General features: G+C 54.1%; 1 protein-coding gene across 3 annotated transcripts in view; it reads right to left on the bottom strand.

Annotated features, from left to right (window-relative positions):
- Nucleotides 1-4,239: 4,239 nt before the first annotated feature.
- CORO2A (coronin 2A) overlaps nt 4,240-12,561 on the bottom strand; it is a 43,820-nt gene continuing 35,498 nt past the window's right edge. Inside the window, exons 4-13 of one of the 3 annotated variants that reach the window (XM_029920801.1) lie at nt 12,354-12,503; nt 10,662-10,841; nt 9,797-9,913; nt 8,989-9,093; nt 8,264-8,360; nt 7,437-7,549; nt 6,992-7,082; nt 5,843-6,087; nt 4,459-4,598; nt 4,240-4,348 (exon numbers count right to left, since the gene is read on the bottom strand). In XM_029920801.1, the coding sequence (XP_029776661.1) occupies nt 4,467-4,598; nt 5,843-6,087; nt 6,992-7,082; nt 7,437-7,549; nt 8,264-8,360; nt 8,989-9,093; nt 9,797-9,913; nt 10,662-10,841; nt 12,354-12,503 (1,230 nt within the window). In that variant the 3' untranslated portion in view covers nt 4,240-4,348; nt 4,459-4,466. Of the gene's footprint in view, nt 4,349-4,378; nt 4,599-5,175; nt 5,252-5,842; nt 6,088-6,991; nt 7,083-7,436; nt 7,550-8,263; nt 8,361-8,988; nt 9,094-9,796; nt 9,914-10,661; nt 10,842-12,353; nt 12,504-12,561 lie in introns of those variants that run through there. The other 2 variants (XM_029920802.1, XM_029920800.1) reach the window with 2 other exon arrangements.

Below are 12,561 nucleotides of genomic sequence, written 5' to 3'. Positions count from 1 at the left end.
CCAGCCGCTCGTGTCCTCGCGCTCCGCGGGGCCGGGACCCCCCGGTGTCCCGCTTTGCGGCCCTGCGCCCGCCATTTAGCCCTCGGGTTCGGGCCGCCCTGCCGGGGAGGGGCTCCCGCGGAGAATCGAAACCCCGGGCGGTGGGGCGGGGCGGCCGCGGGCCCAGCTCTGGGAGGAAAGGTGGCGGCCGCATGGGCGCTCTGCGACCCCGCGGGGTGTCTCCTCCCGCTCCGCCTGCCCCCGCAGTTTCAGAGGCGGCGCCGAGGTGGCCGCCGCCGAAGTGGGGCTAGCTGCTCACGGGCTACCTGAACGGAGGAGGGCTTCCGCGCTCCCTGATGCGAGTCCGGTCAGGCTCTGAAAGCTGCAGCCCTGTGGGTGGGGCCAGAGTTGGCCGTGGCCTCCCCAGGTGCTGTGCATTGCCTACACTTTCCCCTTTCCCATGATTCTCTCCGCCCTTTTCCCAGGAGAAATCACCATTCCCACAACTGTAGAATCACTCTGGAAACTCCAGTTGCCCCCAGGCTGTCTCCCAGTCCACCAGTGTAAATTCAGCCATCATGGAAAACCGTATGGAGGTTTCTAAAAAAATTACAAATAGAACTACCATATGATCCAGCAGTCTCCCTTCTGGGTAGATACAGGGAAGGATTATAAAGTCAGTATCTGAAAGAGATATCCGTGCTGGAGGTACTTGCAACATTATTCACAATAGCCAACACGTGGAAATCGCCAATGTCCTTCCATGAAGGAATGGATAAAGATGTGCTGTGTGTATATACAGTGAAATGTTATTCCGACCTAAAAAAGGAAATCCTGCCAGTTGCCACCTGGGTGAGCTTGGAAGACACTAGGCTAAGTGAAGTAAGCCAGAAAGAAAAACAAATAATACTTGGTTTCCTCTGTGGAATCTAAAAAAACAAAAATAAACAGTTGAACTCATAGAAATGAGTAGAAAGGTGGTTGCCAGGGGCAGGGAGTGGGGGGAAAGGGGACAAACTTTTAGTTATAAGATGCATCTAATGTATAGCATGGTGGCTATCGTTAGTAATACTGTAGTGTATACTGGAAGTTTGCGGAGTGTAGACCTCAAGTGTTCTCAACACACTACGGTAACTATGTGAGATAACAGATGTGTTAGTTAACTTGAATGTGGTAATCATTTCATAAGGTACATATATATTAAATCATCACATTGCACACCTTAAAAAATCACATACATAAATGTGTAAATATATACAACCTGTCAATCATAGCTCAATAAAATTAGAAAAAAAAACTTCTCATTTCCTATCCTTGCCTCTTAATACCCTTAATCCCTGCCCTGTCTGTGCCCCGCCCTTCACTTGTTTCCAGACCAGGAAATAGGCAGTTTTCTCTGTTTGGGACTTCTCTTCCCCAAATACCTTTTGCCCTGCTTACTTCTATTTATCCTTCAGGTGTCTGCCTAAATATCACCTCCTTCAGGAAGCCTTCCTTACTTCTCCTCCCAGAGCAGCCCACACTTTCCCTATCCTGGCCCTCCCCTTCCTTTCAACCATGACTGAAAACTTCAGAGGGCAGGGATCAAGTCTGTTTTATGAGTTTTATGAGTTTCCCCGCCTGGTCTCTGGCCCAAACAAGGAGATACTTAGTTGGTATTTGTGGAACAAATCAAGAAAAGGAAAGCTCTATGTATTAAAACGTCTAGGCAGATGTTGTTTATTATTTTGTTACATTCTTTCCATTGCACGATTTCATATTTATTTTCACTTTTATTTCTTAAATTTTTTTTACAAAGGTAAAAGGAATTTCAGAAACAACATTAAAACAAACTATTTCAGGCACAGTTTCATTTTAAAAGCATAGATCTATTTTTGACTTCCTTCTTCCCTCTATGATATAATCAGGAAGAATAATTATTGTAGAGCTAAGGTGGACACCCCTCAGTGCTCATCTCCCAGTGCTGTCTTGGTTCTCAGAAAGTTCCTGAATAAACAGGGGGCTCTCAGAGTATGCAGTAAAGAGATGAGTGCACATTCTACGTGCCCTGAGTGTGAGGGCCCGGCCCTGCGGGTGCTGGACAAGTTCTACTTCATCAGTCAAGAACATAAACAAAAACACAATTTTAAAAAATGGCTTAAAAAAATAGTTGATAAAAATTACCTATCCCTCTCCCTTGCTGTGAAATCATTTAAATAATTCTAGTTGTAAAAAAAAAACCAAACAAACAAACCCCAAAACAGTTTTGTTCATGGATGCCTTCATATTGTTTTTAAGCATGAGGTCTGGGTCCCTTAGGGGTAGGGGGAGCTTGAGAAGGTTATGGGCAGAGGGGGCATTCCGGTCCCTCCCCAGGCTCAGCTCCACCTCCAGCTCTTGGCAGCCAGTGCCCGTGGGGACGATCCTTCTTCATTCTCTGAGTGACTTGGGGATGGTATCATTATTCTGACCACGGTGATTATTCTGGCCCATTTTAGAATTAGAGTTGGACGTGCCAGGGAGCAGAGGTGGGAGGGTTTTGTAAACTGTGACGTGCTGGCCACAAATGAGGGGGTAGAGGTGACCCCATCTAGTGGAGCTCTGCTTCCCTGACAGTGCCCGGGATTCGGTCTTTGGCGAGCCCCAGTGACTGAGTAAACAAGATAGGGAATGTGGGCATCTGGCTTGTGCGGGCAGACAAGGGGACCAAGCATGGCTAGGGGAAGGGGGCACTTGGGCAAAGAGCCCTCAACAAGTTGCAGCTGGGGGTCCCAAAGAGAGGTGGGATGATGCTTCCAACCCGGACTTAAGAGGATGGGGTTGGAGTCCCAGAGCCTGTCTGGTGCTCCTTGTCCTCCCTGTCCACACACGGGCACAGACGGGCTAGTGGGTCTCCCTCCTCACTGTGTTGCCGAATCGCCTGTAATGTCTAAAAACATACACAAAGCCAGCCCTGCTCTGGAGATTCAGCCTCAGCTGGTCTAGGGCTGGGACGGGGCATCTGTATTTCTTGAACGCTCCCAAGAGGACTCATGTACAGCTTGGATTGAAACCTACCAGGCTGGGTGGCCTCCTGCAGTCCCCATTGTAGCTCCATGATCACCCTGTCCAATGGGCAAAACCCATTATCTGCACCTGCTTGGTAAGGTCGGGGGCGGGCATTTAACTTCCAACATTCCCCATCTCCACCTGGGCTGCTGTATTGACCACTGAGAAAGAACGTTAGAGAACAGGCTCGGAACACAGGTTCACAATCAGGCTGGCAGGGGACTTCAGGGCCATTCGGCCCTACTTCCTTGCCTAAGGCAGTCATCCCTCTCCGAAAGCCCCCAGGAGTGGGTGGCCAGAGGTTCTGCTGGCATACTGCCAATGCTGGGACTTCCTAATTCTTAGACTGAAGCCCATCTGTCCCCTCCTGGAGCAGGCAGGCTCTGGGAACTGACAGCTTTGGTGGTGGCCATCAGTGGTCATGGTCACTCCGATGTCTGCTTCCTCACATGAGGGATAATGTCTGCCCACATTTGGCTGATTCTGGTTGAAGAGAGGATGGTTTTGGTCTCCTACTGTGATCAAGAATTGGGCCAAACCTTGATTCATTTCCCTGAAGTTAAACTCCCTCTGCCCTTTCACCAGGGTCTTGTGAGTTACTGCAGCAGACCCAGATCATCACCCTAGAAGTAGTTTTCCTACGTCAAGACCAAGGTTTCTTGTCTCAGGTGGCAGATCCTGTAGAGGGCAGCACATGCCAGGGTCCCCTAGTTCAGAAGAAGAAATTGAGACCAGGGAGGGAGTGACTTGCAAGAAGTCACGGAGTCGGGGGCACAGAAGAGGCCAGAACAAATAGATTCCTGCCCTGTGGACTGAGAGCTGCTTCAGACCAGAAGCAGCAGAGACCGAGCCAGCGGACCAGAAGCCTGACCCTGCCTGCCACGAACCCTCTGCAGCCCTGGATCACTGGCCTCTCTCTGGGCCTAATTTTCCCACCTCTAAAATGAGAAAGTTGGGCCAGATCACAGTTCTTCAAACTTCTAAATGTTTTTTCAGAAGCAGAATTATGTGTTCCATAGAAGCCAATATATAAATCGGAGGGAAGGGGAGCTGTGCGGTTGGAGTGGGCTGGAGGCAGCACGGCCCTCCTGCTTAGCCTTCCTCCTTGTTCTATGGACCACAGTTTGAGACTCTCTTAGGTCCTTCCAGCTCTAACTTTGTACAATGTTCTTTCCCTTGAGAAGTTACAGCTCATCGTGGACCCTTAAAAACAGAATTAACCAGAAGGCAAGGTGCTGTCTACAAAGAGTCAATTCAGACAGTGTTGTTTTGAGAAGGCAAATAGAAAAACGGCACCACGTCCCTCCCACTAGCATCTTCCAGCGACCGAGAGTTTCATTTTCTGGTAAAAAAAAAAATATAGAAATAGTGGTTGTTGGTGGGGGACTTGTGGTTTGGTTCTGGACCTCCCCATGGAGCCGAGTAGAGTCCCTGAGGGCGAGGAGGGCAGACCTCTCTGCTCAGAACCTCTCTGAGCCCATCCGCAAGTTTTTGATCTCCAGTTCCAACTGTTTGGCCTGGACCTCGCGCTGGGTCACCAGCTCCCGGAGCCTCCGGATCTCCTCCTGTTGTCGGTAGAACATCTGGAGCAGCTGGGGAGGCACAGAGCAGAGAGGAGGGTCACCCGATGCCCCAGGATGCCAGGGCCAGAGCACCGGCAGGAAGGACAAAATGTTGCCCCCTTTTCACTCAGAGAGGTGGAGCTGATCACCACCGCTGAGGCCTGAGGGAGCTACCATCGCACTGATCTTTTATAAAGCCTTGTCTTCACCCCATACTGAATTTTATTTTATTTTTTATTTTTTTATTAAAAATTTTTTTTGCTGTTTTATTTATTTTTGAGACAGAGAGACAGCATGAGTGGGGATGCGGCAGAGAGAGAGGGGGACACAGAATCTGAAGCAGGCGCCAGGCTCTGAGCTGTCAGCACAGAGCCCGATGCAGGGTTCAAACCCATGACCTGAGCTGAAGTCGGATGCTCAACTGACTGAGCCACCCCTGACCCCCATACACTGAATTTTAAAAGACTTGATGCTTCAGACCTTTTTTTTTTTTTTTTTTTTTTTTTGGCCTCCTTACAGGCATGGAGGAGAGGATACTTGGCCCTGAAGTCTGGAGACTGGACTTTTCGCCACCACTAAACGACGTGGTCTCAGGCAAGTTACTTACCCTCTCTGAGCTTCAATTTCCTCCCCTAGGAACTGCAGGACCAGAAAACTAACGCCGGCATTTGCATAGTTGCTTGCTGTATAGAATGGGACTAGATGTCAGTGCCCCCCCTAAAGATCTCCGCACACCACTGGATGCTCACAACACCCCTACGAGGGCAGTAGTGTTAGCACTCCACTGTACGCTGTGGGGACGGAGGCCCAGAGAGACTCAGCCCCTGGGCCTGAGGTCCTACAGTCCGTACTCAGCACCGCCAGGATCAGAATTCTGCTGGGAGATGCCAGCAGCCCCTGGTTCTCAGCCACTGCATACGAACTCCCGGGGCTCTGAGCGGATTCAGTCAGGTTATATACCACGGCACCTGCCGCAGCACCCAGCACACAGTAGGCACTTAACAAAAGTGGGCTCCGAAAGCAGAGTATCCTGGTGTCAGAACCGGAAGGGGCTCTGATGCCAGACTGAACCCTCTGCATTTCATAGATGGTCTTCCACCATCATGTACACGCACACACACCTTCTTGGCATCTAGATGGTGCTCACTGCTTGTGTGCTGAACGAATGAACAAAAGGAGTGAAGTGGCCAGGCCCGGGCATGCAGCTGGTTGTTTTCCTCATCCCTCATTTTCCTCCCCGCCATCCTGGGACAGCCCCCACCCCTCGTTCGCACCTCGTTCTCTGTCTTTGGTGGGGGGCACTCGAAGATGTCAAAGCCGTTTGTGAGCCGCGTTTTCTTCTCTTCCAGCCTGTGTTCGGCTGCCCACCTCGGCACCGTCTCCTCCCGCAGGGAGAAGGTTCTCTGGCCATCTTGTACAGCCAACCGTCCTGTCTGGTTGAGGGAGGGGGGTCTCTCTGGGAGCAGCGGCCGGGGGCACAGCTGCTCGGAGCCTGGCCTCAGGGACACCAGGACCGGCCCTGGGAGGGAAGCAAAGGGCTGTGTGAGCACTCAGTGTCATGAGCAGACGCTGACACGCGCAGGCACACAGTGTCACAGGCAGACACGCCACGTGACAGGGGTGGAGCTCTGGCCACGTGCAGACATCAGCCCACGCACCAGACATGGTCGCAGGGGATCGTCTAAGTGAAGCCGGGTTTGCAGACGTAGCACAGTGCAGGCCCCGGAGCTGACTCTAAGCACCTCGAGTGCCCCCCGTGAGGCTCTGCCCTTGCTCCGTAGGGACAGTGCCACACGCCTTGTGCTCTGCCATCTACCAGGTCGTGAGCCCTCCCAGCAGCCCTGAGAAGCAGTGGAGGCAGGCATCACAGTCACAGATGAGGCAAGCGGCCAGAGAGGAGCAGACCAAGTGTTGCCCAAGCGGGGAGGCAGGAGGACAGGGACGTCCCAGTCACCGAGGCAGCTGCTGGGGCGGGGCTGGGGACCACACACGGCCTCCCCTGGGCTGGCCCTCAGGTGGACAGGACAGGGAGGGTGTCAGCACAGGGAAGGAGGGCCTGGGGCAGGGTGGGGCGGCTGCTGCCTAGAGGGTCTCTCAGTCCAAGAGTAACTGCACCCATGTGGATGGGAGGAAGGGCGAGGGCATCCCGCAGAGACTATCCAGTCACTTCGCAGCCTGGAGTTTCAGTTTTCCATGGAACAAAATCCCTTGATTTGGCAAGAGTTTCCCAAGCCCCTTGGGTTAACCCCTCTCTTCTTGGGCCCATACGGACCATCCTAGTGACTGGGGACCTACTGTAAAGAACCATTTGTCCAGGGTTATGAGAGAACACAACTAGAAGCCAAACACCCCTCAGCTACGAGGGGCCACTGGACACTATTTCCCCTCACATTCCTGTGGGGCCTTTTCTCCACCTCCCTCACCTTTATCCATCCCGCAGAGCCATTCCTGGGCCGTCATAGAGGGCTGGGCTCCCGCCGTGGGCGGGTAGATGTCCTCTTGGTAAGACTCCGACTGCAGAAGAAGCCAGGACCGTGAGACCTGGGGTGGCAGGGTGGCCAAGGGGCCGCCCAGATGGGAGGGCCCTTAGGGAGCTGGGGTCCAGGCTCTCCCCACCTGTGAGTTGAAGAAACCGAGGCCCAGAGAGCAAAGGGGCAGGCCCAACATCACACAGCAACTCAAGAGCAGAGACTGGGCGAGACTCCGGCAGCAAGGCTGCACTGACAACGAGGAAGGCCTTCCCCCTGAGGAGTGGCCCTCGCCTCCCTGCTGTTGCCCCAGGGGCCTGAGCTGCAGCCTCCAGGTCCCAGGGCCTGTCCTCTCCAGGAGGGTCCTGCCTCCCTCACAGATGGCCGCCACCGCCCTTACCCGCCGGGGTACAATCATGGATACAGGCTCAATGAGGCTTTTGGTCGTAATCAGCTTATAGAAGCGGAAGATCTCGCAGGAGGATACGTCGAGACCTCTCTTTGGCATGACACCTGTGGGCAGAGGGTCGAGGAGGGCTAAGAGGTTCTGGCTGGGCTGGGGTCACAGGGACCCCAGCGTGAGTGGCAAAGCCAGGTCGCTCACCTGGACATGAGCCGGGAGCATCCTCCCATCACCCTTCCCTCTACAAACAGTTCGTAAGCAAATACCGACGCAGTGCTGGGGAAAGGAGACTGTTCTGGCCTCCAAGGACTTCGGTGACTTTAGCTTGGCTTTTACAGGAAGCATGCCCCGCTCAAGGCCCTCCAGGACCACCCCCCACAGCTTATGCCCCAGCTGCTTGAACAGAGCTTCTACTTGATTAATGTTAGCATGGCATCTCGCTCCTTCCCTCTGCACTTAGTCGTGAGTCTTCATGTTGAAGTGGGTTTCTTACAGACTACATGTATTCGCATCTTGTTTTACTTTATTATTATTATTATTTTAAAAAGTAGGGGCTCTCCTAGGTCAGTCTCTCTTACATCCTGGCTACTGTTGTAACTGCTCCACCTTGGCCTCATTCTCTCCCAGGCTGTGCTCTGTTCCCCCTTGGGTTCCTCAAATACTGCCTCCTCTGGGAAGCCCTCTGGGACTTCCTGCTGCGCGTTCCCGGAGGACCTCCTGGACACCTCCATCAGGGATCCCATAGGGTCAGTGTTGGGCAGGGCCCTCCTCCCACTCGTTCCCCGTCTCCCCAGGTCCCATGTGCCTCGGTGCACCACACTCACCAATCCCCTTCTGGGGGTTGTAGGAGCGGTATTCTGTCAGGTAGTTGAGGTGAGGTTTGTCAGCGCTCACTTCATAGTAGCGGATGTTTCCATCTCCCTGAGGGGCAGGAGAGTTGGCTCAGAGCCAGTTCCCATCAGCCCCCTCCCAACTGGGGAGCCTCATTTTGACATTCTACCCCCCAATCATGACCCAGAGCCCACCTGTGGCCTCCAAGGCAGAAGCCTGGCAGGGACACAGGCCTGAATGTCACTGCCAGCCTCACTGGAAGGTCAGAAGTGGCAGGTGCCTAGGCCAGTGGGCGGGTTTTACCCCTGGGACATTTCTGGTGGCTGTTGTCATAATGACTGGGGAGGGGGGCTGCTCCTGGCATTGGCGGGTAGGAGCTGGGATGCTGAATACAGGATGGTCCCATCTAATGAAGACCTGCTCCCCCCCCAAGTTGGAAGATGCCCCTGTTGAGAAACCCACCGGTCCCTCCTCATCTGGATTCAGAGCTGAAGAGGGACAAGCTTGGGGTGTCTGAACACCCACGGCCCTGGGTGTTCCCGGGGACCCAGGAAGGGGGCCCAGGGTGCCATGCTCACCAGAGGGTGAGAGCATGCAGTACCTCCCGCCTGTCCCTATCCCTGCCCTGCACCCCGAGGGCTCCAGGCTGCCGTCTGGCCATGGCTAGGGCCAGGCCTCAGGGGCGCAGGTGGCCACCTCCCTCCGGAGCCAGGCTGACCTTCCCCACCACGTAGAGCATGCTGGTGTCTGCGTCATAGAAGGGGAACAGCACCCCTGAGGAGCCATCCAGGTCCTCCTCGGTGAGAGGCACGGAGAGGTTGTCCTGTAAGGGAAGGGACACCAGAAAGGCGTGTGGGTCACCCCTGGGCACCCTCCGTGGTGCTCCGAGATGAAAATCCCTGAAAGGGGTCTGGGTGTGTGTTGGGGCAGGGTGCAGAGACCATCTCCTTTCCTTTGCCGGTATTTTGCCTTTAGCAAATGACTTCTCACATGCCTGATCACACACCAATCCTCCCCTGCTGGCTTTATTATTTGTTGTAAAAGATGAAGGAGATGTAGACAGAGAAAGCGATTTGTCCAGTCTTTAGAACGCTAGCCAAGTGATCCTTCAGATCAGTACTGCTTGGCCTGGCCCTCACCCTCACCCCTCAGCTGCCCCTCCTGCCCGCGTGCCTCAGTGTTTGTTTCCAAGCCCTTGCTCCAGCTCTTCCCTCTGCCCAGAAGGCCATCTCCTTTCTCTCCCCCCAGCCTCTGCCCTGTCCTGGTCCCCGAAGTGGCCACCTCCCTCCACCCCCCACACCATGGCCACTCTCTCCTTGAATGAGAAGATGTGCAAAGTCTGGGCTCACCCACCAGCTCTCAGCATCTCCGTGTTACTCAGGCATGGGTCCTTAGCACCAGGCAGGCTGTGCTAAGTGAGCGCGTGAGGGAATGAACGGGTAAGGGAATGAATGACTAAATGAAGCCAGCCCTTGGCTGAAGGGTGATGGTGAGGGGCAGGGTGCGGGCTGGCCTGGGAGACTCACCTGGTCCCACACGGCCATCTGGCGGTTGTTCCACCGGGATGTGCCTGTGGACAGCAGCTTCTTCAGGTTCCCCAGAAACAGCACTTTGTTGGCTCGGTGTCCCTTGTAGCTGGCTTCCTGGACAGTATGCACAGTCAGGGCCTCCTGGCTTCCCTGCCTTGGCTTATGCTGTGGCAGTACCCAGAATGCCTTCCTTGTTCACTCTAGCTCTGCTTAGAGAATCTTTCCAGAGGGACCACCTCCAGGGAGCCTTCAGAGATCCACTGCCCACCCCCCTGCCCCCCGCCAGCACCCCCCATCCACATGGAGTCTCTCCCATTATTTTTGGTGAGAGTTCTTTTTCTGAGCCAGGATAGAGGCAAGCTTCTGCTCAGCTCCACACTCTTGCCGGTAGATCACTGAGCACTCTATCACTGTAGCAAGGCATGGGGCTGGGCCGGCACTGCCATCAGATTATCTCATTTAATCCTCCAAGAGGAAGAACCAATGGGCCATTGTTTTAGATAAGGAAACACAGTCTCAGAGAATGGAAAGTGCTTCCCTCAGGTCACACAATGGACAGACAGCAGTGTCATGCCTCTTGACCAGCTAAGGCACACCAACATGCTCTGGAGTTAGACTAGGTTCAAAGGTCAGCTTTCAGTGTGAGCATGTCACCTTAGCTCTCTTCAGCCTCAGTTTTCTCATCTGAAGATTGGGGGTGGCAGACCCTACCAGCAGTGCCAGGAGGACAGACAGCTACAGCACATGGGAAGGCTTGGCCAGAGTGCTGACAGCATTACGGTGCTATTCTCTGAAGCCTCCCCCGGCCCCTCGCCACTCCTCGCTCCTCGGTCCCCAAGCCAGATCCCAACCCAGCACACACCTGGAGGACGGCCCCTGCCCGGGGGTCGAGAATCCGAATCTTGCGGTCTTTACAGGTGGTGGCCAGCAGGCTGCCATTGGTGTTGAAGGACATGGAAAGGATCACGTCTTGGTGGCAGCAAATCGTCCTCACGGGGTTAACGATTACAGACTCCGTTGTGTCCAGGTTCCAGACCATCACCTGTACGGCAATGAGCTGGCTCTGAGCACGGTGCCGCCCCGCCCCTGGCTCCCACAGTCGCACGCCCGCCAGGCTGCAGTGAAACATGGTATCCCCAGGAGGGAAGTCACAGATGGCAGTCTGGCCAAGAAGCCTTGGGTGGGAGGATGGATCTGCTGGCTGAAGCTGCCACGTGGCAAGAGGGGAAGCCGGGAGTCAGGCTGTCTGGCAGGTTAAAAGAAAACACCATCTGCTTTGGTGCAACAAAACATCCATGGCGGGAGGGCCCTAGGGGCCGAGCTAGACCAGGGGGTTCAAACAGTTCTCAGCAGCAGTTTCCACCTCACACAGATAAACAGGGCTGCCATGTTTAGCTGCATAGGTTGTACACTGCACAGTCATCCATTCCTACAGCCCGTGGTATGAACTGCACCCCCTGGAGCTGTGTGCAGAACAATGTGCACAACCATACGCAGGGCCCTGCAGACTCACTCTATGTCAACAGAGAAAAGAGTACTTCTGATCAGAAGGGAAGAGACCCTGAGGGGCTCCTGGGGGGTCAGTCACTTAAGCATCTGGCTTCGGCTCAGGTCACGATCTCACGGTTTGTGAGTTTGAGTCTCACATCGGACTCTGCTGACAGCTCAGAGCCTGGGGCCTGCTTCGGATTCTGTGTGTGTGTCTCTCTCTCTGCCCTTCCCTGCTTGCACTCTGCCTCTCTCTCAAAAATAAAAAACAAACATTAAAAACATTTTTAAAAAAAGAAGGGAAGAGGTCCTGTCAACCACTCCCATCCACCTTTTCTCCAGCACAGAGGCCCCCAAAGAGCCCCTATCAAGCCCCATGTTCTGAAGGGAAGCATTTAAAAGCCATGGCTATGGTCACACCAACTCCATTTGTATACAGAGAAACTGCGGCCTGGAAAAGACACGGACTTTCCCAGTTCATACTGCAAGGCAGAGACTGGGTTGGAATAGAATCTAGGGCTCCCATCCTGCGAATTTTCCCAATCCACAGGGCCCACAGACTGCCAATGTGGCAGTCGATGGGGCAGCAGGAAGCTTCTCTGGACAGGACCCAGTGCAACCCATGCCTTCCAGGCAGTGTACCCTCCCACCCCCAAATTCAGGTCCACCTGGAGCCTCAGAATGTGACCTTATTAGGAAACAGGGTCTTTGCAGATGTACTTAATTTTGATGAGGTCATACTGGATTAGCATGGACCCTACAACCAATGACTAGTGTCATCATAAGAAGAGGAAAGGACCACACAGAGACACAGAGAAGGCCGTGTGAAGCTGGAGGCAGGTTGAAGGGATAACAGCTCCAAGCCACGAATGTGTGGAGCCATCAGAAGTCCCAAGAGGCACGGGAGGATGCTTCCCAAGATCTTTGGACAGAGTGTGGCCCTCCTGACGCCTTGATTTCAGCTTTCTGGCGTCCAGAACAATGTAAAGATACATTCCTGTTGTCTTAAGCTGCCCAGCGGGGTCATCTGTTAGCGTGGCCCCAGGAAATGAGTGCACGGACCCACCTTATAGTCGTAGCCAGAGCTGAAGAGGATGTTGGCGGCTGTGGGGTGCCACTCCACCAGGCCCACCCTGCGGGCATGGCCCGTCAGCTCCTTCCTGAAGACTGTGAGGTTCCTTGTCAGCAGTTGCGTGGGGATGTCCCAGATCTTAATCTTTTAGGGGAGACAAAGCCGGTGGGGGAGTGCTGTTAGCCAGGGTCACCTTGGTACC

Source organism: Suricata suricatta, chromosome 13 (assembly GCF_006229205.1).
Source record: "Suricata suricatta isolate VVHF042 chromosome 13, meerkat_22Aug2017_6uvM2_HiC, whole genome shotgun sequence".
In the NCBI taxonomy this organism is placed as follows: domain Eukaryota; kingdom Metazoa; phylum Chordata; class Mammalia; order Carnivora; family Herpestidae; genus Suricata; species Suricata suricatta.
The sequence above is the reverse complement of the archived record's forward strand: the minus strand, read 5'-3'. Positions and strand labels throughout refer to the sequence as shown.